Here is a 24,152-nt window from a genome sequence, read left to right as displayed (position 1 = left end):
TTATTCTCACTGCTTACTGTTGACATTGTTTTTGTATTTTGTCTTTTGTGTGCTCTGCTCCTGCTGCAACACTAATTTTCCTTCACAGGGCAATAAAGACATTCTATAATTAAACAATAAGCCATACAATGTTGCTCACACACACTGATTTCTAGCCTGATTTACCTTGTTCTTATTAATCACGTCTAATAACATAAAAATCAAATGAATTTTTTTATGACAATGGAAATTTTCCTAAATTTCCTAAAGTTACAGGCAACTTCATGGGAGATGTTGCATTTAAGTCCAGTAGTATGTCATAGTTACCTTGCATCTACCAGCTCCTTTTTTCAAAGGTAATAAAATTATTAGAATGTTTTCTTACATCAAGAGGTTACATGTTTTTATTTACCTAGTAAGCAGGGTGTGGCTTAGTTTTAACTACATTAACATAGGAACATTTGTGGCCCAACAGATCAAGTAATACCTGCATGCAGTCCAGTGTACTCTGGTTAGAACAAAGATAACACAAAGGAGAGACAGAAAAAAGTGAAATAAATACTCTCACACAAAGCATACACTGTTAATATAACAGAAATGGAACAGTCTAAAAAAGCCAAGTCATGTGAGATTTCAGAACCATCAGCTATTCCCTGCTTTTTTCAGAGTAAACAAATAACCTTGGAAAATTAGAACAAGAGGCAGTTTGTTGGCATAGCAGCAATGTTCAAATGCACTTGAGAGTTTTGTGTTTATGTAGGAAAAAGACAGTAAGGAAAGCAAATCAAAAAAAGCACAATTAAAAGTTCACCAGCAGGTATACTCTACCAGCTCTTGTTGCAACACAAGCTGAGTCAACCTCTAAAACACTTGCACTTATACACTTAATATACACAATTTAAGAATTCACAAGAAATTGCACATGTAATGACAAGCAGATCATATTGTCACCCATCAAATGTGATAATGAAGCTTCTGAGTGCATTTTAGGCTCTGAAATCCCTCTGGTTGTTTCTCACATATATTAAAATTAAGCTACCAATTAGCCCCATGGGAGGCATAATTTCACAGAATATGTAAGTGTCTCTGTGTGTGTGCCCGCTCTGGGGCTGATGTGCCATTTTTTCAAACAGCTCTTCAAGCATTCAAGATTATGGGTCAAATAGTTTTCTGGAGGAAATCTTATGCCAGGTGTAAAATAACAAAAAGGAGCCTTTTGTGCTCCATATTAACTTTTATTTTAATTTTGTAGCCATGTGTTGTGCAACTTTACTCAAGAAAACTGCCATTTATCCTGTTTTACTCTCATTATTGTTGAAAAAACTCCAGCAGTGAATCTGACGTTATCTCACAAGAGAGGAAACTATCTAGTGTGAGAGAGAAATAGAAGAAGTCTGAACAACCCTCCTCCTCTCTTTCATGCAGCGGCTGAATAAATCAAGCTCCTCTTCTGTGTAATAATCAGACATACTGTATCTAAGTTCTGTTTTGATAAGTTATCCTACACTCACTGCACACTTACCTCCAACATCTGCACCACTCCCTCATGCTCCCTCTTAGCAAATAACTGGGCCTGTTGAACACAAAAACATTGGAAAACAAGGAGAGTGAATTTAGTTGATTTCTTTGTGACTAAAGGTTGCCTCCTGCTGAATGAAACCCTCATTTCTCAGAATCAGGCTAAAATTAGAGTTGACTTTCATTTAAATATTTTTTAACTAAAAAATAGTTCTCAGCGAGAGAAAAATTGTGTTCCTCACCCGCTGTAACCGTTTGATTTCATCCTGTTTGAATTTAAGGATAGCCAATGCCTGCTCATGTTCCAGTTCAAGCTGCTGCCTTCGCTCGGCGACCTCTCGCATATGCTAAAACACATGCGCCCACACAGACACACATACCAAAAAAAATTATTTTGCAAATGTAAAATAACAGCATTTAAAACTACAAAGTACATAGTAGCAGAGTCCAACAATACCTTAAGGACCTGCTCTAGGTTCTCCAGTTTGGCACGGAGTCTCTCGTTCTCCTCGAGAACTGAATTGTGTTGAGCGGTCACTTTAGAGAGATCTTCCCTCAGCTCCTCATTCTCAGTCTGAGTCTAAAAAACAAAACATAAGTCTAATAGATCTTGGAAGATTTCTGTTTGAGTATTGTCATAGTTTTTCATTGTTTTTGGGACCTTGAGTGAGTCGGTAAGTAAACTATAATTGCTGATAAATCAAACTGTCAAAATCCATTTCTATTCTGTAGAATAATCTTCAGCTCATCACTGGCCTGGTCGAGCAGCTCTGCCTTCGTCCTGAGGAGATCTGTCTGCTCCTCTAGTTGCTCATTTTTGCTGCACTCATCCTTGAGCTGGCTCTCCTGTCCCCAACAACACAAAACAGTGTCCTTGAATCAAACTTGGTTCAAGACCAAAGAGCAAAACAGAAGGAGCCAATGGGGGCAAAAAAATAGCTTACTAAATCCAGACATCGCTTTTGTCGCTTCTTTACTTCATGCTCAAGGTTTTCACATTCTTTTCTCTTGCTGCTTAGCTCACTTTCCTAAAACAAAAATGATAATGAAACACAGTCAGTCGATACTGTGGCCACGAACAGGGCTAATTCAAGCAAATACAGCAGTTTCTACTATACCCATGCAAAGAAATGTTTCCATTTTGACCTCTGAGTTTTAGTGATGTATTATAAAACTTTATTCTATAGGCAGTTGGATGCATGTCCAGCAAGGGAAAAATCAGCTTATTCAACATGGTCACTGGACCACAGTCAGGTATTACCAGTGCAGCTGTGTGGAGGGAGCCTGCAGTATAGATGGACTAATTGCAGACACCGTTTTCTGACCATTGTCAAAAGTAACATAATAATGGGATTAAACTGCATTTACCTTTAAATTTAAAGGCAAGAAACTTTGGTTTGTGACATCAACAGACATATCTGTTATGGCACAATAAACCATGAACTCAGCCATTGTACTCAGTTGGGTTTTTTTCCATGACATCTGATGTGTTGGCAATATTGCTTTTGCATAATAGATCTCTTTTATTGTCTCAATTGCTTCATATCATCCTTACAATTAAAGTCACGAAGTGATGAAAGCAAATATGATCTATTTAAGATATAAGATGCTTGGACCAGCATGGGCATTGTGCTACTGTTCCACAGGACTTGATTGAAATAATCCCAACATTGCATAACAAATCTGAGCATAGTATTTCCTTCCATGGCATTAAGCTGAAGCACAGCACTCGAATTCACAATGTACCACACTTGCTATATATTACTTAAGGAAGCCCTGCTGTAATGACATACGATACAAGTACAATGTATTACTGTTCTCACCACAGACTTCAGATGGTGCTCCTCTCTTTGCTGCTCCTGTGGGAATGGTACTGGGCTAAGGCCAGGGTGGGGCGTCACTTGCTCCCTCGACTCCTCCTCCTCTCCAGGAGTCTTCTCACACTTGGATGGAGCTTCATCTAATACCACTACCGGGGGTTTTCCCGTAACCTGGTAGGTGCACAGATAAGCACACAGGCAGTAAGTATTTCATATTAAGTTATTATTAGTTGTAGTATCATCTTTATCAATACTCTCCTTTGGTTTAACACAAAGTTAAGTGGTAAGGATGTTTATATACTTGTAGCTGCAAGTTTTCTCTTCAGTGGTCTACAATTGATCAATAATCCAGAGGACTCCCTGGAACCTGCGACATGTCTACATCTCATTAGTGGAAAGTCAGTACTTTCTAATAAGCCAAAGTGGAGTGACTAGAATATCTCAATTTTCTCAGCAACTTTTTTTTTTTCTAAATTACCTTTTGGATTCATGAGTGGCACACTGTCATTGTTCAAAGGTTAAGATTTGGGAATCAAGATCTATTTTGGGAGCAAACCTACTTAAACTCTGGGTAGAACAGAGAAGTTGCAGCCAAGGTTGTGACCCAGTAACAAGATCAAAGGTGCTTCGTCACATGCTGCGATGGGGATCTCTTCTTTTACATTGTTCAGAAACTGCATTGACCTCAGGTATTCTTAGAACATGAGATGGATCTAATTTTCATGTCATGAAGTTTCGCCAAAATTATAAGACTACTATTAAAAGAGATAAATACAATTGTTCTATTAATACCATGTAGATGGGTGCAGATATTCTCAAATAGAACAGATAATTCTTAGTAGCACAAGCATGAAATTGGGTGAGTGTCTGTTTTGTCTTTTGGTCAGAGGACCAGATGGTGCTACTAGAGGCGATAAAGGGCCAGCAGGGTAACTAATTAGTGTTTAAAGTGCAGAGGAATGATGAGAATCTAGCTGGAGACTCATCCACTGGTCCTATGACCAAAATATAAAAGATAAGCCAGACACTAACCTACGCTGGAGGCTGTTTGTGATCTCCTCACCTGCAGAGGGATCAGGTGAGCCCAGTACTCCACCTTTGATTAGTCAAGCTTAAGAACACTTGTGGTTCTCGATAAGCTTGTCGTCATTCATACTCACTTACATTAGTAAGTGGACTTCTGATACAATCTGGATAATAGTCAGCATGAGATCCTGATGTTTAGCTGAGTAAACCCTCATTCTAATTCTACTGTAAATAATTTCATATTAGTGTAAAATGCCCTCTGAATTTCATACTTTAATTGCCATAAAAGGGCAGTCCAATAAACGTAAGAATTAACAATGATGCATTCAAGGAAAACACAAGCAGCATCCAGACACGGAGTAATATAATTCTGACAGTTTTGATGAATAAGCAGAGGGAATATTATGCAATTTCTCATTTTTACAATGCTATAGGGAATAAAGGGGGAGACACAGAGACCAAGTCTTAGTCTTTTATGAATCATTAAAAAGGGTTTATGTGCCAACACACTAACCTCAGACTACTACTGTGACCCAACAAGTGTACAACTTTCATCATGATGTTTTGACACTCATGAGGGTATTTTTTATTAGATCTACAGAAAAGTAATTTAAACATTTGTTCAATAGTTGTGTCAACAAAAGAGGAATGGTTCAATATTAATGATTAAGATGTAAACATCTGTAAATAGTTAATCAAAGGCCACTGATTTGCAGAACAGTATATACTGTATATGCAAAGGTTGCAAACCAAAACTAAGATATTTCTATATGTATATGAAGGATATGTTACTGGATAACATGGATACTGGATAACATGATCAATTCACCTTAGTGTCCATCATTTTATGACAAAACATTTAACATCTTTAATTACAGCTAACGAGCCCACCACAGATTAAGTTAAATGGTCATTTGGATCTTGAAGAAAAAAATTTATCAAATATCTTAAAGACAGTGAAGAGAGTTCACATTTGCAGAGATAAAATAAGATTTAGCATACTGTGTATGTATTTAATAAAGATCACCCTGAAGCTCATTGGCTTTATAACACATCTGTTTACATTCTGCAGAAGAGCTTCATTATATCTGAGCATCATTTAAGTCTACCTCTCAAAGTCAGCATTCATCTTGCTTTGCTACGTCTTTTGGTCTGATGCGTCAGTAACCAGTTTCTGTTATTTTACCAATGCAAAGTGCATTTTAAGTTTACTTGTCTATTAAATGCACATGCACCTTATCATTAAATTGGACAAAATTCAAAAACATATTATTGCAAAATCTATTGGCTAAAACCTGCTGGATGCATGAAAAAATCCCCTGTTTAAAATTATTCCTGATAACTTCCCTAATGAGAAAAAATTACATTTATGTTTCCACTAATGTGAAGGCCAGAGAACATGTTTTATTCAGATGAGGTCCCAGCAGATGGGCTAACCAGTGATGTGTACACTTCACAGTAATCTGGTCAGCAAACACAAATGGATCGAGTACACCTTGGGCCCATGCATATTAAAGCAGGGCCAGATTCCATTCAGCAGGCTCGGAATGCCATAAGCACATTGGTGTAATCCCTGCAGACTACCGAAACGGGTAACTGGATCACTTCTTTTAAAAGCACCTTAATGGATTGGCCAGGCCGTTCATTTTGTTTAAAATACGCGGCATATTGATATCAACCAATAAACACTTTAACACTGTCAACCAAGTCTGCTTGCTCAGATTCTGCAATAAAGCATTACTGTTCAGATACTAATTTTTCACAGGAAGATTCTGACATAATGTATGTCCTTTTCTACTAATTCATAAGAAACTACAGGTGAGTCCAACAGAAAAACCACCCGTGCTGAGTGATGATGTTACACTTACTGATGTAACCTGGTTTAACATCCTAATAATCTTTAGGAATGAGTCGGGGGTTAAAAGAACTAACACTAACACAACATTCAGTCCTGATCACACAAGAGTCATGACATGGATTTGCTTCTGCTGTCAGGTCTCAAGTTTGACTCCTGCACAATCTCATATCTAAGTACAATGATAATGACACTTGAAAAACAAATCCATGGTGTAACGCTGATACCTATGCACAGGGACAACAAAACAGTTTAAAAGACCTACCCCCTTTGTATGATCTGCGGCAATGTCAAGCCGTCCCTTGGTCTGCTAGGTGTCCAGAGCAGGGCGAGATAGAAAAGTCTATAAAACGAGTATAGTCTTACCTACCAGCCAAAACCCTCTCACCACTACCACAGCAACAGAGAGCGGATTACTGGACTGTACCATTCTGTTGTTAGAGGGGATTAGAGTTCACACAACATGGCCCCTTTCTCAGTGTGCACATACCACTGGGAGTGCATGTGTGTCCCACAAATGAGAGATTACCACAATCGGCATTCTCATTTGAGCCTCAGGCAGAGATTTTATTCGATTTCTCTGGGGAATTGTACAAAACAAACACCTTTATGTTATGTTATTAAACTGATTTTAGCTTTAAAATGTAGCTACTAAATATTATCTTTAAATGTTCAGTAGTTTATCAGGCTTAAACATAATAAAAATGTTTATTCTACATTATGTAGCCTATTCATCATGTTAATGATGTATTTATACATATTTCATTTTTAGGGCTTCTAATAAACGAACAGAGAAGATGAGTATTAAATGCAGAGAGGAGCAGGGTGTGGGAGTTTGGGATCTTTGATCAGGCCCAAGTTCAAGACAGGGAATCATCTCATTATGGTTTGTGGCAGATTAGTATTGAATCCAGCAAAAAGCTATTATATAACAGTGACAAGCAAAATAAACGCCAATATAAATATATGGAAGGTTTTTAGTGAAACTCAAAATGCTACATTTGACAGTATCATATATACAGTACATTTACAGTTAAGGAGTATTTAGTATTTTTGTATTACCCCAAAATTTCCAGCTCCTCATCAGATTTTGGATTTTTTGAATTTGTTTCAAAATGTATTTTAGAAAAAAGAGTTCCTTGTTAAATAAATTTGACAAATTTTAAATTTGATCAATAATTTGATCAATAAAGTTCCGTGTTCTGGTAAAGGGCATCATGTCCTGATATGAAAAGATTAATATACCTTCTCATCTCCCTCCACCTCAGCTACCCCACATGTGTGTAGTTGATCAGGGTTGGGACTATGGCTTTCCTGCTGCCTGGATGATGTGACCGACAGTTGTCTCTGGAGTCGTAGCACCTCCCTCTGAGACTCTCTGAGAAGCCTCTCAAATTCCACTCTGCCAGATGAAACAGAAGAGCCCTACAAAGGCACTTTAGTCATAATATCATCCATTCAACATTATAAAACATTCACACTAATATACAATGTACAAGAAATCTCAAACTGCAAATATAGCAAACAATTAAAACACCAAAATTCTGCATGAATAATTAAAACCAGCAGACATTACAGGACCATAAGCGTCTGTGTCCACTGTGTAATAATTAAAACAGCTATATTGGAAAAAGCCTATTCCTGCACTGTCATTGCATCATTAGCAGTGACACAGCCTTAAGTCATAGTCAGGATGAGCACTACAAATGTCACCCAACAGAGGGCAGGCAGTGGTATTATGAGGCTATGACAGGCATGAGCAGCGTTAAATGGCTGAACATATGGTAGTGTGGGCTGTGTCAACTGGGCGGTGAAGAACTGTTTTATTTGTACCATTCTGGTGCCCACTTGTGCCTCCAGCTCCCTGCACTGCTGTTGCAGGGCACCAATCTCTTTGTCCTTCGACAGCAGTGTATCAGCGTGTTGCGCGAGGTCACGAGCTCGTTGACGGGCAAACGCCCTCTTGTATTGTTCAACTGACCCAGGTTTCATTAGAGAGGGGGAATTTACCTTCAAGAGAGCAAAAAGAAATTTGCAAATAAAAATTATTTCAACACTTAAAACCAAAAGAATGAACAAACATTAAGAAAGTGCTCAAATGAAATTACTTTAGATGGTTCAAGAGATTATGAAATATTGTAAATCCCAAAATAGTTTGAAAAAGAAAATCGGCATATAATGCTTTGAAATTAGAGCCATGAATGCTGTACTAAAAAAGGTTAGGTCATTGATTACTATACAACATCATGAAAATATTTCACAGGAAAGAAGATGCAACTGATTCTGTTAACCATTGTATTGGCTCTGACTTCTGATAAAACCTAAATCAGTAGATGTCAAGTAAAAATAAGTAAAAATGTCTACAAAATTAATCAGATAAAACCTCTAAACCACGCAGATGTGTGAATACACAACAGCCAGAGTAAGGTATTGGCTAGGTGATTGGATAACCAATGATACCCCGCATCCTCCCACTTTTAATCACCTCTGCGGTCCCAAAAAAGTGCTGCTAAAAAATTTTTCAGTAATGTGCCTATGTCTGTAATGTACAACACTCAAAATAGTGAGGGGAACTACATGTTACCTTAACCTTTACTACATGAAGTACAAATTAACAGTAGATATTCATGTAGAGTTCAAGACCTGTGGGGTAATGTGGGTCATTATTGCTGAAAAAATATATTTTTGCATTTTTGCATGGAAGGAAACACTGAGCCTACCCATAAACAACTTAGGTGTCTTTCCCCACATATTTGAAGAAAACAACAGAGTGAAGGGATGTGTAATGCAGTCACTTGATCATAAAACATACCGAAGCAGGTAGAATAAGAACAAATGACAGATTTTCCTCAGATTATAGCAAATTCATTTCAAACAAAAGAAGGCTCATTACTGAACATTCAGCTGATATTTTGATAATCACCTGACAGGCCTCTGTCACCCCACTGGGTCCTGGCTGCCTCTCCTCTCTTCTCCTCATCAATTAGATCAGTGATGATCTTATTTCTTGTAGTTTCTCTGCTTCTCCCCCCTCTGTCTCTCTGTATCCATCTACAGGTATCACCACCTTTATAGCTGTATGCTGACCTGCTGACCCACTCAACTCTTACACCAGCAGTTTGTTATAATTAATGTATTTCCCTGATCTCTAGTTATTCTGGTTATAATTAATGTATTTCCCTGATCTCTGGTTATTCTCTCCTCTACCTGTCCTCCCCCCTTCTCTTCCCTCTCTACCCAGCCAGCCATCAGCAGGATGGTCCCCTACATGAGCCTGCTCCTACTCAAGATTTCTTCCTGTTAAAGGGGAGTTTTTCCTTGCCACTGTTGCTTGTTGGGGGTCAGGCCCTGGGAATCTGTAAAGTGCCTAGAAACATTTTTGATTGTAACAGATGCCACCGTGATTAATTCTGTGTATTCGTAGAGTTACAGTAAAGTGTTATGTATGCACCTCCCCCCCCCCCCCCCCCCCGCCAGCACAGGGGTCCTGGTGCCGTTTCCTCGCTGCAGTGTTGCCAATTGCCTTATTATAAAACTAGACAGACAGACAGACAGACAGACAGACAGACAGACAGACAGACTGACTGACTGACTGACTGACTGACTGACTGACTGACTGACTGACTGACTGACTGACTGACTGACTGACTGACTGACTGACGAGTGCTGCTCAAAAGTGCATCATTGCTTAAATAAGAGAAGTGGCATTTTGAGGTTAAAATGCGGGACAGCATACCACTTTGAGGTTGGCCTCCTGCAGTTTACGTGCCCTCTCTTCCAGTCTTTTAGCAAGAACAGCCAGCTCGGTGTTCTTCCTTCTGAGCCGCTTGACCTTCTCCTCCATCTCTGGTGCACAGCTCTTCCGCTGAAATATCCACACAGCACAAATATCATTATCAGACAAGGCCTCAGGCTATGCCTATTACCAAGTGTAAAACATGGTGACTACATATCGTATCTAATCATTAAATTGCAAGATGTCTTGACTGGTTTTCAGGCTATGCGGCTGAGGCTAGAACCTCTTTTATATTTGACTCTTACCAGCAGGCCATTCTCCTCTCTTAGTGTGGTACACGTTCTCTCCAGCTCATCAAGGGCTCGAAGGAGTTCATCGTTCTGACACACAAGGAACCCATATTCAGTGCCATTCTAGAAAGTAAGAACATTACAGCTGATCTGCACATGTAACTCAAAAGCCAATAAAATTTTGTTAATAAACATCTTGAAAGTTAACTTAGTGCGCATCTCATTCGGCGCATCATGCGATATACTGGACCTAACATCTAACTCTCAAGCAGATTTGGAAAGGATGGAAAGCTGTAATAGCCAATAGTCTGATTAAAGAAATTAAAAAAAGAATAGCCACAAATACTCCACTCAAAATACTGATCAAGCTGCCAAAATTTGTCACGGTCATTAGTTACCAACTGTTTGGTAACTGCAGGTTAGAGATACTCCAGGAGCCCTGGAGAGTTTTTAATGCTGTCTTAAGACAGAAGTAATGACCTGCTGTTAACTAAAGGGTTTTTTTACAGGCAGGATGTAGCTGAAACTTGTATCAATGTATCAGTTTTGATTTGTTCTGTTGGGGGTATTTGCCTCGCACCTGTATGTGTGAAAACAGTGCATGATCAAAATCTTGGATGAACTGCTGCACCAAGTGCAAAACACCAGAGGCTCTTCTTTATATGTGAGATAAGCAGACTGGCCTTGGTTGTCATGCTGACAAAGCAGAGCAGAGCAGCATGATGAGGACTTTTCAGAATTCAACTAGGCCTCCTGCCACAGCAGCGCTGTTTATCAGAGGTCCCAGTACACTGAGCAGAAGGACATGTGCAAATATATGTCAGACAGCCTGAGCCTTAGGGCTTGATTGAGCTGTCCCCCATGTACTGTCTAAATCTGTTGGTATAATTATAATAAAAAAGACAGTTTGGGGGAAAGGCTACCAATTACAAAACACACTTACCCCACAACACAAAATACTGAATACTGGGCAATTGTAAGGTTTCAAGAGGATTTTTAATCATTGTAAGATGTTTTAAATGATGGTTGATTTTTTTTCTAATGAAAATCAATCAAAAATATGACATATGATATGAAAAGGACTTTTGTACTTGACTGCCTTATCACCCCTCAACCAGTATGATCATATGGCTTTTACACAAATTATCATATGGTTGTCACACTCCATCAGTGGGTCTTTGGAATTCTTAACCCATAATTAGGAGTGTGTGTCTGCTGCAGCAGTTCATCTAACCATGGTATACTATTAAAGAAACCCCACTATTTCTATTTAAATGTATGATTACTTCTGTATAAACCAATGTTTCTATGCTCAGTGTTTTAATGTTTCAAAGGCTTTTTCTTTTGATGACTATGTCTTGGGTCCTTGAAAGCTCAATATCTACTCAAAGGCAGCAGAGTTCTACAGATTTGACACACAGATCAATGAAATTCATGTATCACTTTAACAAAGGATCCCATGAAAAGAATAACCACAAATGTGCTGAAAGCCTGAGATATTTTAAAACAGTTCTTCACCTACACTCACATATTAGCCATGAAGTGTCCCTCTCCAGTCCTCCCCTGTATTTATCATTACGGTAATTAGCTCCTATGGGGTCCCTTACTATCTGAGATTGGGGGCTCTATTTTATCCTCCTGCAGGACAACAGGGTGACACTACACCCCCAGTTGAACTTTTCACACAAATGTCCTGTGAAAATGGAACTACATGTTTTGGGATGATAAGTATTATTTTCATGCCAATACAGATTTCATGCTTGATCATTAATAAACCACAACTAACGTTACACTATGATTTGGCATTTGACCTGAATGATATTGGTCTAATGTTAATTATGTTCACTCATCCAATCAAGCCTCAGATTATAGCTTGGAAAGTCTAATAAATCCATTACAGCATTGCTCCGGAGGGTGTAAAAATCCATACTAGCATGCCTGCCTCTGCCCAGGCCACCATTTATTCAGTCTTCGGGGCTAAATTAGAGCTTCAGACATGTTGAGAGCACCTGGGTTAGAGGAAAAGCCCAAATGTGAAGGGAAGGAAAGGGCTGTAAAATATAGTGCAATGTCAACAAAAAAGGCAACACAATATACTTAAGATGATTTGCTTCAATAAAACTTCTCATCTTGACAAAGTCACTGACAGGCATGAGCTCTTTCAACCCCCTGCAATCACTGTTACAATTTTAACAGAGATGCACTGACCTTGTCTTCTGTTATTGTAGACAGTGCCTCATCAACAAGAGCTCTGTTATAAAGCGGAAAGCCCCCCTGAAGAAACATTGTCAGCGAGTGCTGAAAAACCCCCTTCCCCTGTCAATAACTCCACACATACTGCAGTAAATATCAATGGGGGTGTTGGACACAAATTTCTTAATAGTTTAACATTGAATGTGATTAGTGAACCTGACATCAGACCTTTGTTTCACCAAGAGGATGAATGTTGCTCCAGACAGACAGACAGACAGACAGACAGGCAGGCAGGCAGGCAGGCAGGCAGGCAGGCAGGCAGGCAGACAGACAGGCAGGCAGAGATGTGAGACCAAGACTCCAGAGATTCCCCTTCTGTTTATCAATTATTCACCACCATATGGCTGCTCAATTGCACATTCCCACATGCACGCAGACACAGATACATGTGCAAAACCTAACATGTCAATATAGCTGTATTAAATGAAATGAAAAAATATGTCAGCAGTTTCACCAAAATCAAAGTAAATAATGTAAAAGTAAACATGAATGAAAACAATCATTGCTAGCAGCCACCAGTACAAACTGGATCAGTGATGACCTGTAGGGGTGGTGTCAAGTGCTCAACAGCCAACTCTGCATTCAACAAAATATCAGCTACAAAAACGAAAAACAATCATGCCTTTTGTGAAGAGCTGCATGGTGAAATGTGCTGTGGAACTGTGATGACTGCAACCAAAGTTTTCTGCAGTGCATCATGTGTACTAAAAAAATCACACTGTCAACAATTTAAACGGCAGATTAAGAAAACTAGGATTAATTAATTGATGCCAACATTAGAGTGACATATTTATGGAAACAGTCAATGCTCATGCATTTGATCAGAAAAATTAAACCGTTTCCAGGCCTTGGGAATAACTTTTATTGACAGCTTTTTTCCAGTGCTGGGGATCTGTGTTTATACTGGTACAACAGACCATTTAATCAGATATATTAGATCTATTAGCATGATCACATTGCAGACACAAACCAAACATGAATACAAACCCAGTCCTCTACAAAATGTCCCCAATTACCAAGAAACAGGATTTTTCGCTATGTGTCAGCTTTTGAAAGCTACATTTGGCACTCCAAGTCAGTAAACTCAAGTAATTAAAAAGTCAACAGGACAGAGATGAGGGATCAAAATTAAGTTAAAAAAAATCTAAACAAATAACAATTATTTCATGTCATTTATATCCAAGAACAACAAAGTGTGAAAGAAATACGTCAGTGAATCAAAGTTTCATTTAAACAATCAAACCAGCAACCAGCCATCAAATTACTCAAAGATCAATATATTTATAACACAGAAAAGTCATGTGAGGTTTTCTAAATTTGATCATTTCATTGACCCATGTTTGATTCTTTCTGTGTTCTGGTAAGGGATCCTTTTACTACTGATACAGAGAAATTATCAAATCCTATTATTAATGTCACACGCAAACAAACCTCACACAGGCATCAGTGATGAGTAAAACTGGTAATATGACGACAAAACAAGTGTAATTATTAAGGCCATTAAAGTCTCTTGCTCACAGACTCATACACAAATAAGTGATGAGTCCTGTTTGGCTGAAATGAATGAAATAATAATTTCTAAGACATAAATTAATCCTGAATTGTTAGAGCTTCATAATAAAATTATTTCTGTATTTATGAAAGTGGTTTACAGTGAGAAATCACCATGGCTTTCCAATAAATTTTCAATTGGCTACTATTAAGTGGATCAAGGGTGGTAACGGAATATTCAAAGGTGTAGATTTGTGGACATGGTTACACTAGGTCAGAGTGATGCATCTGTATCTCAGTGTTGGACCACATGGAACTGGTATCCAAAGTGATTGAGGATTTGACTGAGGAAGAAGGAATGGAATGGTCTGTTGTCTTCATCCTTGTAGGTCAGCCAAAGTCATCCACATTTAATCAAAATAAAACACCAAATAGGGCGGTGGTAGCTCAGTCTGTAAGGGACTGGACTTGCCTTCGCCCATATGCCTTGCTGGGATAGGCTCCCCATGGCCCCAAAAGAGAGATAACAGTCAAGAAAAACAGCGAATATTCCAGATGTACCTGATATAACAGGCAAAAAAGACCCAATCCCTTTGTACTTTTATGCCTAGTTTGGTATGTCTGCAGCTCGGGGCTTAAGTGAGCAAGAAAAGGATACTGTTTGTTGTTCTATACCTCTTTTTTATAGTTAACTTGCAATAAATACAGGCTCATTTTGATGTCACCCACTAACAAAAACTGATTCACACTTACTTTCTGTTTGTCCTCCATTTCAAATCCATTCAGGTTCGCATAAAGACAGTGGTGTTGTTTTCCTAATAGTAATGCTGACGTGTTTGTGGCTGCACCATCCACATCAGAGATCCCCCGCTGCTTGTCATCTTCAGACTTCTTTAGTTCCTGCTGCAGATGCTGGACAGCTTCGTCCTCTTGATAGCTCCCCATGCCAGTGGGTGCAGATGGAGGCTCAGGCTGCTCAAGCCGACTGCACAGGTCATGCATCACTCCCTGTCAAACAGTCCAACAGCACATAAAATTACACCAATGACACTGGATCATGTGCAATTTCAAGACAATGGAGATCTCTTAATCTGCTGTATTACATGGATCACCTGATGGACCGTAAAATGATGAAGATGTTACTCCTCAATATAATTTTATTGATTTTTTCTTTATTCCTTGATTATGTCTTATTTTGCCGTATAAATGAATGCATCATCTCCGAACAGGTATTACATCAATCCAGCCACTTGTGAGGGTATGCTAGTAAACATTAACATCACTAACAACATTCTTCAGAATGTTGTAGCTAATGTTTACTACGTATAATATACAATTCAGATGCACAGTCCTGCTGTCCACACTGACAGTCATTATCATGACAAACTGCTCTGCATGTCATCTATTTAGTCCAGATAAAGAAAGAGAGCATGCAGACATTTTCTTACCTTTCGTTAAGATAAAAGGGCACATAGACCCAGCTGGAATAGCTAACAAGAAGAGGGGTGCAACAGACATAAAGGGAGCTAACTAACAGGTCTGTTCCGCAGGCCCCAATCTCTCAGCAGGGCCAAAACATGGGTGGCATGTTGACTCCATCCTAATTGATGTGGCCTTGTCAAAAAGCATTTTATCCCAGTGCAGCGGGACACGACAGGATTAATTCTATCTTCGTTACATCAACATAAAGGTGAAGAAAGAGGACGAAGAGAAAATGTGTCCGTAAGACAGCGATTGTTGCCGAGAGAAGGGGGTGGGGAGGGCTGCTAGCTTTGGCCTATCACAAAAAGGCAGGCTTGGAAACGGCCCAATCATTGCAACAACTAAAGCTCGTTTCCATGGAGATGACGCTGGAATGATCTTGCTTGCCTATTGATTCTTCAAGAGGCAGTGCAACCTGCGACAGAGGGTCAGCTGTATGAGGCAGGCAGATAAAAACTCGTTCGCATTACAAGCTAATTCGAATGCTTAAGTGCAGTTGCGCACTAAATAATTCAAATTGGCCATTTAGCCTTGAACATGGACATTAAAAATGTCTAAATCAGGTGCCCCAAATGCGTGGGCAGAGAACATGTGACACTTGATTGACATACAGAGCAGCCAGCCAGTAATCTTTGCAAACATAAATGCATATGAATTACTGCAGAGCTCCTGCAACTAGTTAACTTTCCCGTTTATGACAAGTGAGATGTGACAAAGATCACTTGTTCTATTCGAGCTAGATCTTCTCAAATATGGCTGTCACATGCGAATCTAAAACAGGCTAACTGCAGCCACTCTGAGTTGTTGCCATATGATGGCGTGGGGCAAATTCCTTCAGATTTTCACAACTCTGTCCTGAGATGATGGAGCAACTAAATCATCAGTGGCTGCATCACCTGGCATTTAAAAGTGATCTGACAATCATGTTGGCTGATCTTAAATTTAGAGTTGCAGGGCAAAGCTGCAGAGGCAATAGAAGACACGCGTGCTACTCAGAGCAGATTGATGATTGTCTTTCACAGTTTGATAAACAGTTTCAAGACTTTGCTTTTACTCAAGGCACTCGCTAATTTATGTGCTGCCTAGTTTGGAAAGAGATTGAAGCTGATTCACTTGTAAAAAATGGCAATGCTGTTTCAGCTAACCTCATCTAGAGTAGACGTGATATTGGCAGTCCAAGTTAATATTCAGCTGAAACATTGTCATACAAGTAACAGACTTTAGGTCAAGAATGTCACATGAAACTGTTATGGTGGGTCAACGCTGAAGTTGAGATTTGCTGAGATGTGATCAATTATTAATCTCCTCTGGATAAATACTTGATCCAAAATCTAAGAGACTGAAGAACATCGACCTACTTCTGCCCACTGCAACAAACAAAAGAAACACACATATGGTAATTATTATTATATATATATATTATAATAAAACCTACCATTCTTTAAACTGGAAATATCCAGATATTAACTAATGACATGTTAATAAAATACACCACAAAATAAAGTGACTGTTACATTGGAAATAAAGTAGATTTTCCCAACATTCCAATCAATATTGAAAAAGAGCTTATATAAAAAGTAGAAGATCATACAATATCATTTAAGAGGGCACAACATTTCCAGGAGCCTGAATACACCATGGCACACTGGATAGATGGGAATAAAAACAAAACAAAACTGGACAGTATTTAAAATCATGTGGTTGAGCAGTGAGGAGGGCTTAAAAAAACAGGAGATACTCCGATAGAAATAAAAGCATTTTTTTAATTTCATAAAAGGGGTATGTACGTAATATCCATTGGAGGTCTAATAAGAGTATTTCTCATATACAATGTTCATACTGCCCAACTAAACTCTAAAAATACATTTGAAAAAATATATTTGGACACATTTTTTGGGGAATCGTGTGGAATTTGGAAATATCAAATAGCCTACCTCCATGTTTCTGTCTGTGCATCTGGGGGAAGGGAATTCTTCTGACCTGTGGAGCTCGGTGCAGTTGGGAGGCTGGTTGCTCCAGCCAGCATGGGGGACGTTTGGTGGGTGACAAATTTTTAGAGAGCTAATCCAACAGGTGTCCAAGGCTGTGGCAGGAAGGCAGGGGTCCTCGCCTACAGGCCACTCCTGCTGATTGTGATTGCTTTGCTTCTTTGGCAAGTGTGAACCACTGTGAAGTCTCTGCAGATGGCCCCTGGAGCAGGTTTGTAGCAGCCCTGTCAGACAGGAGTTGAGGCTCTCTTTGTGTTGCAGCTTTCTTGAGAAACTTGTCACATTGTGGATGGAGCGCCCCACTCTCCGTCTTTCCTGTAATAATATTCTATTGGCTTTGAGCAGGTGGCAGAGAAATATTGCTTTTTCCAGTTCAAATCCCTGCATGTTATAAAGTTTATAGACTGGCTGCTCACCAGCTATCTTCTTATTGAGTATCTCCAGCAACTGTTCCAGCTTTGCATATGTCTTGCTACCACACAAGCACAATGACCAGTAACCTGCAGAGTCTGCAGCCACCTCATGTGAGCAACTCTGAAAAACCCTGTCCTTCTGGCACTTTTGCCTGGCTGCCAGCTCCTTTACAGCTCTCTGGTGTTCATACTCTGCCTTTTCTCGCAGTCGTCTGAGCTCCGCAGAGAGGTGGACAAAGCCCTGCTGTGTCCAATTGTTCTCTGCATTCAAATCAGCGTGCAGCCTCTCCAGCTCTCGTTCACTGGCTGCCTGGCCCTGGCATAGGTTTTTGGAGAATAGTGCCAGAGGGTTATCCATGTCTTTCCTCGTGATGACATCAGATCACAACATGCATGGAAAGATGACATGTATAATCAATAAAGAAGGCCCATGCCTGGAGGTGCAGGTGGGTGACAGGTGACTGTCAGACATGCAGCATGCAATTATCACACAGGGTTGCTGGAAAGATGACAAAGTTGAAAGGGGTGTGAGAGGATAAGAAAAATGGTCAAATAAAAGAGTAAAGGTTTTAAAAACAGAGCAATATTTAAGAATAAGAAAACTAGTAGAATAAACCAATCATCTAATTTTGAGAAAGCATTGGAAAATTGTTCTAAACGTGGAAAAAGAAGCTGTTTACACGTTTCAGTAATGAGTAAATATCAGGTTCAGTTTGGTCTGAATTGTGTATGGGGAGCAACGGCACAGCAGCTTACGTTTTCAATTAATGGATTTTTATGGTTGTTAAAAAAGACAAGGGAGCTTTAAGTTATGAAGTGGAAAGTGGATGCAGCAGGAGAATTTGGACTGAAATCGCAGAGTGTGGTGCACCGTTAGCTGTCAATAACGTTGCCAAATTTACCCTCACAAGCGGTACCATATTGGGTGCTAGGACACGGTTCATATTACACAGGAGGAACGGAAGGCTTTTATCCATGGATAATTAGCTCGTTTGAGTTCGCTTGATTTCTAGAACAAAAAAGATCAAAGCGAATGTGGGCACTGCAAATAAATAACGCAAGTAACTCTTCAAGAACTGGAGCGTATCATTTTAGCAATTTTAGCTAATAGCTAACCTGTAAGTTTATAGCGACAATTTACATTATACTCACCTTACAATTGCTGAACATTGTAGGTAAAGTATCTTTACGTTAACGGGGATTTGTTCTTCCAAACAAGGTTCTGTTGTCATGAAAGTTATCTTCTCATAACTCAAATGGGTTACAGGGACTAGTTAAAGGGTCCCGGAGCCGTGCAGCAAGCTATTTGTTTATGTGTCAGACGGCAGCGTCTCTAATGCTGCCTAGTCAGAACACTGACGCCTTCAGGATCGCCTCGAAAATTACACCATTAAACACGACACATTAAATCAGATCTTTAGTTTTTGACCAATGTCTATTTAGTTTGTAAAATAATATTTAATATACGGAGTACAATTGCCAATTCGTTCCGAATTATTTGGCTTTTTCACTGAACTAACTGAAATATTGCTTCTGAGAGCATCATGGAGCTAGGCTACTAACTGGTGGGGGATAACGACTACTAGTGGTGAAAGGATACTGTTGCAGTATAAATACACCGTTTTAATTGTGAGAATAAACAAAAACATGGACCAATAAAAGGAATTCAAGCAGTATTATCCCTGTTTCATTTAAAATGTTTTAACATCTCACATGTACGTACATAGAGGGTCCTTCAGCTGTGAGCATGACCACTGGGTGGAGTCAAACAAAGATTACGCTATCATTTAATAGTTGCGGTATATTTCACTAATGTGAGTGAAAATATTCCATGTCCAGTGTTAGGATCAACATGAAGATTGATAGATTTAACACATTTTCATGAAGTCTGTGAGATGGTAATAAAAGAAAAAGAAAAAAGAGGGCTTTTCACTCTTTAAATATTGAACACATCATAAATATAAAAATGTTTTTCCATATCTGTTTAGAATTGCAAACCTCTCGTATCAACACTGTTTATGATTATGTATTGTTTTGTGTAGGTTATCAAGAACTGTAGTGTAGTAAAGTAGCACAGATACTGTTGCTTTGCAGGTTGGTAATCAACACTGGTAAATTCCTGTTGTGTGCATATTCATCAACTGGGTCATATCTGTCGACACCTATGTCACAGAATATCACCTGTGTCCATGACCTACCTGTCCAAAACAAAGCTACTTGCATGTAGAACTACAATATGTCTCAAGTTAAAGATCCCCCTAACTAAGGAAATTAATATTAGCAGGACACTGTGACATATAGCCCACGGTGATCAGTGAACTTGCTGCTCCTCCCTAAATGTTTTAAAGGGTTTGTTTGTTTGTTTGTTTGTTTTTAAAGTCCAAATAATGGACAAACTTACCTCCTCTCAACAATTGGGTATAAAAAAAAATCTCACTGGAATTGACCAATGAGCATTGTTCATGCTTTGTAATACATCTGTTGCATAGACTGATTGTGCTATGATATAATTAAGTGAGATTCAGATGTTCACTAACCCAGTTTTTGTTTTTTCTTCATTATTATATAGTTTCTTGGGAACAAAACGGTTTTGTTCTGTATTTTTTTGTTGGTTGATCCCTGCTTTAGTAGAAAGTTTGAATAACTCTTCCAAATGATTTGTCAATACTAATTTAATTAGTGTTGAAGAAAGTATGAAGAAATGTGTAGGATCAGTAGTCTGATCAGTGGCAGATTATCTTAAAACCAGTGAAAGCAATAATTAAGATAAGATAGATAAGATAAGATACTTTTATTGTCGATTCACTCTATGTTTTGAACATACAGATGAACCGAAATATTATTTATCTTCTCTCCAGCTTATCGTTCCTTAAAACTGAAATGAAAATTTAAAAACATGAATGGAATAAAATAAAATAAAAATATAAATAAGGCAAAAATAGGGGTAAATAAGGTGCCAAACACATAAATGTACATACAGTGCAATATAATGAATTAAGGTAGGGAGTTATCCTCAACAATGCTGATGGTGGGTGTGGAAAATGTTTGTGAGGGAGAGCAGATCTTACTGGCTGCATTCACTATGCGTTGCAGAGTCTTACAGCAGAAGGCAGTGCAGCCTCCATACCACAAAGTAATGCAGCCAGTGATGACACTCTCAATGGTGCCTCTGTAGAAGTAGCACATGATGGAGAGTGGGACATGTGCTCACTTTAGTTTGTGGAGGAAGTACAGCCACGTCTGTGATTTCCTGTCCAGCTGTGTTGTGTTAGTTGTCCAGGTGAGGTCTTCAGATATATGTACCCCAAGGAACGTGGTGCTGCTCACCCTCTCCACAGCAGCACTGTTGATGGTCAGTGGGGGATACAGTGGTGGCCCTCTCCTGAAGTCAATAACCATCTCTTTGGTCTTCTCTATGTTAAGGAAGAAATTGTTATCTTTGCACCACTGGACCAGTTGGCTCACCTCACACCTGCAGGCTACCTTATTGTTGTTGGTAATGAGGCCCACCACAGTCGTATTATCACGTATAATCACGCAAACAACTGGAGTCCTTGCAAGGGAGAGCTGAGCAACAGTTCAAGCTTCCTCTGTCAACTCTGCTCATCTGCTGCTTGCTCGCCTCTTTTATTGGTGCATACAAGATTTATGTCAATCAGGACCTCACGATTCCTTGTTTCCTATCTACTTTTCCCATCTTTACGACCTCCTTGTCTTATCAAACAGGATACCTCTAAGTGCTGGTTATATAAACAGCTCCAGCACTTAGTTTAAACATTCACACATTCCTTTTCTTAACAACATTCCTTAAACACTCTAAATCTACTCATCATAGCATTTAAACGATAATAGCAATAACAACAATAATTCTTCTCACAATGGCATCCTCGGTGGACCTGTTGGTCCTGTATGCGAACTGGAACAGATTATTACCAAGGAAACTATTAACTCTCCACATTGAATGAACCCCCACATGAATGTCTTTCCAGCTCGTAAGCTAATGGCACCACTGCTGTTTGTGTTATCAATGATAGTGCAGTTGGTAGAGGCGAAAAAGAGCCCCCGACATGATAGTGTCAAAGGTAGGACCGATAGAAAAATTCTGAAGTTGAAGGACAACTGGCCTGCAGTCTCTCCGCTGTTATAAATATAATCTAATGTGGAAAAAAGCAACCATGGTTTTAACAGCTTTGAGCATCTCTGTTCTGTGATCTGCATGAACAAACACTTCATCATACGAGGAAGAATAACGAAATATTAATCAAAAATCAGGATTAAACTGTATAGAACAATCATTCTGCCTTTGTTTTATGAAATTCTGCATATTACAAACTTCAAGATGACAACCTCTGGCTCCTGAATAATCTCCATATACTGTATCTCATTCAGTCATCTGCTGCCAGTACTGCAGCATGCCAATACGAGCGGTACATAAAAAGGAATTTTTGTCCTTGTAAATTTTCACTTGCTCTGTTTTTGGGCCCTAGGGGGTCTTAAGTGCTACTGCTCTTAGCATGAATGCCTCGGCTTCATATCAATGCCACCCTTCTGTCTGTACACCATGAATGAACTAAAGGTTGGCAGTAAAAATGGATGTGGTTGACTTTTGAAAATGACTGGAAATTCTGCTTAAAGTGTGTGTCACAGCTGCGGGCAATCATGCCCGTGAGCCGCTTCGCCCTGCACACCTGTTGTGCATCAGGACTCTAATGATCGCTCATCTTAAACCCCGGAGGCACACCTGCTCTCTGCCAGATCGTTTTTCGTTCCTGATGACTTTCCAGCGTATCCCGTTTGCCTGCCTGCCCGGTTCCGACCTTGCCTGTTCCTGACCATTCTGTTTAGCCTGCTCCCCAGTAAACTCTGTCTGCCTTCTGCTCGATCTCGACCTTGCCTGTCCCCGACTATTCTGTTCTGCTTGCTCCCCGGTGAATCCTGTCTGTTGTCTGTTTCCGACAATAAAGCGGTGTTCAGCCAATCTCGTGTGTCGCATTTGGGTTCTCATCTGGTGCCTGACAGTACGATCTGGGCAGTAATGAACCCATCGCACAACCCGTCCCCGCTGGACCGACTGGAACGGATTGAGGGAATCCTTCAGCAGCACGAGGACGCGGTGGTGACTGTCGCCGCGGAGACGAGACGCGCCACGGAGGCGAACGAGCGGGCGTTCGCGGAGCTTTCTGGTCTGCTGGTCTGCTCAGCCGACGGCGCCTCCCGCTTCTTTCGTACCTGCGTCAGCTCCTGTAATTCTGCAGCAGGGCCCCGAACCTTGGGTTGGCGAACCTGAGCGCTACAAGGGTAATCCGGAGTCCTGCGACGCCTTCGTAGTGAAGTTCTCCCTGCTGTTTCCCCTGCAGCCCCACACGTTCGCTACTGAGGCAGCCAAGGTAGCGTACACCATTATACATCTCACAGGACGGGCATGGCTCTGGGGACCGTTGTGTTTGGGCAGGGGAACTCCTGGTCCTCTGCAGGACGTTGACTGCTGGCGCTCCGCCAGGGAGAGAGATCCATGTCGGATTACTCAATTGACTTCTGCACCCTGGCCAGCTGGAGCCAGTGGAGCCCTGCCGCGCTAGTGGACACTTTTCTACACGGATTAGCCGCCCACATTAAGGATGCAATGGTGGCCTACGACGTCCCCAGCTCGCTGGATGGGGCCATTGACTTAGCCACCCGCGTGGACCTGAGGGTTAGGCTCGTCGGCGGGAGAGAGCTCCGCGGCGACACTTCGCGGAGGCAGGCGAGCTCTCGACGGGAGTTCCTCCTCAGCCTGCAGCATCTTCCAGAGAGGAGGAACCCATGCAGCTTGGCTGCACGTCTCACAGGGGAGGAGCGCAGGCGGCGGCGTCAGTTCAACCTGTGCCTCTACTGCAGTGGGCAAGGTAATTTCATGGCGACCTGTCCAGCAAAAGCCCTGTCCTATTTCTGCTTCCCCTCAACGACCCCACCTTTCACTCCAAGTTCGCTTCCTACTTCCTGGGGGACCACAGGACCTAGCGGCCCTCGTTGATTCTGGTGCTGACGCCTGCCTGATCAGCGGAGAGGTGGCTCGGCAGATCCTGGGGTGGGGAGCAGACTGTCACCGGTCCTGTCTAGCGCCAGCCCTGAGGGGGACCTCGGCTCCTGACGTCATGCCCCCAGATCTGGTCGGGGTTCCAGAGGAGTACCATGACCTCGCCGAGGTGTTCAGCAAGGCCCGGGCGACCTCCCTTCCACCACACCAACCGTACGACTGCGCGATTGACCTCCTCCCAGGCACCACAGCACCCAAGGGAAGACTCTACTCCCTCTCTGAACC

At 40.6% G+C, this 24,152-nt stretch overlaps 1 protein-coding gene across 18 annotated transcripts in view; it reads right to left on the bottom strand.

Annotated features, from left to right (window-relative positions):
- Positions 1-19,189, bottom strand: part of LOC101079333 (peripheral-type benzodiazepine receptor-associated protein 1-like) — a 36,570-nt gene extending 17,381 nt beyond the window's left edge. For 9 of the 18 annotated variants that reach the window (XM_029848764.1, XM_029848772.1, XM_029848773.1 and 6 more), the window contains exons 1-15: positions 19,004-19,189; positions 17,385-18,350; positions 16,809-16,817; positions 14,722-14,976; positions 10,240-10,347; positions 9,935-10,063; positions 8,032-8,208; positions 7,444-7,623; positions 3,321-3,488; positions 2,442-2,525; positions 2,254-2,343; positions 1,955-2,077; positions 1,740-1,844; positions 1,502-1,552; positions 467-487 (exon numbers count right to left, since the gene is read on the bottom strand). In XM_029848764.1, the coding sequence (XP_029704624.1) occupies positions 467-487; positions 1,502-1,552; positions 1,740-1,844; positions 1,955-2,077; positions 2,254-2,343; positions 2,442-2,525; positions 3,321-3,488; positions 7,444-7,623; positions 8,032-8,208; positions 9,935-10,063; positions 10,240-10,347; positions 14,722-14,976; positions 16,809-16,817; positions 17,385-18,209 (2,325 nt within the window). In that variant the 5' untranslated portion in view covers positions 18,210-18,350; positions 19,004-19,189. The other 9 variants (XM_029848770.1, XM_029848765.1, XM_029848768.1 and 6 more) reach the window with 9 other exon arrangements.
- Positions 19,190-24,152: the final 4,963 nt, after the last annotated feature.

The sequence above is a fragment of the Takifugu rubripes genome, chromosome 15 (genome assembly GCF_901000725.2).
Source record: "Takifugu rubripes chromosome 15, fTakRub1.2, whole genome shotgun sequence".
NCBI lineage: Eukaryota > Metazoa > Chordata > Actinopteri > Tetraodontiformes > Tetraodontidae > Takifugu > Takifugu rubripes.
This window is presented reverse-complemented; position numbering and strand designations above follow the sequence as displayed.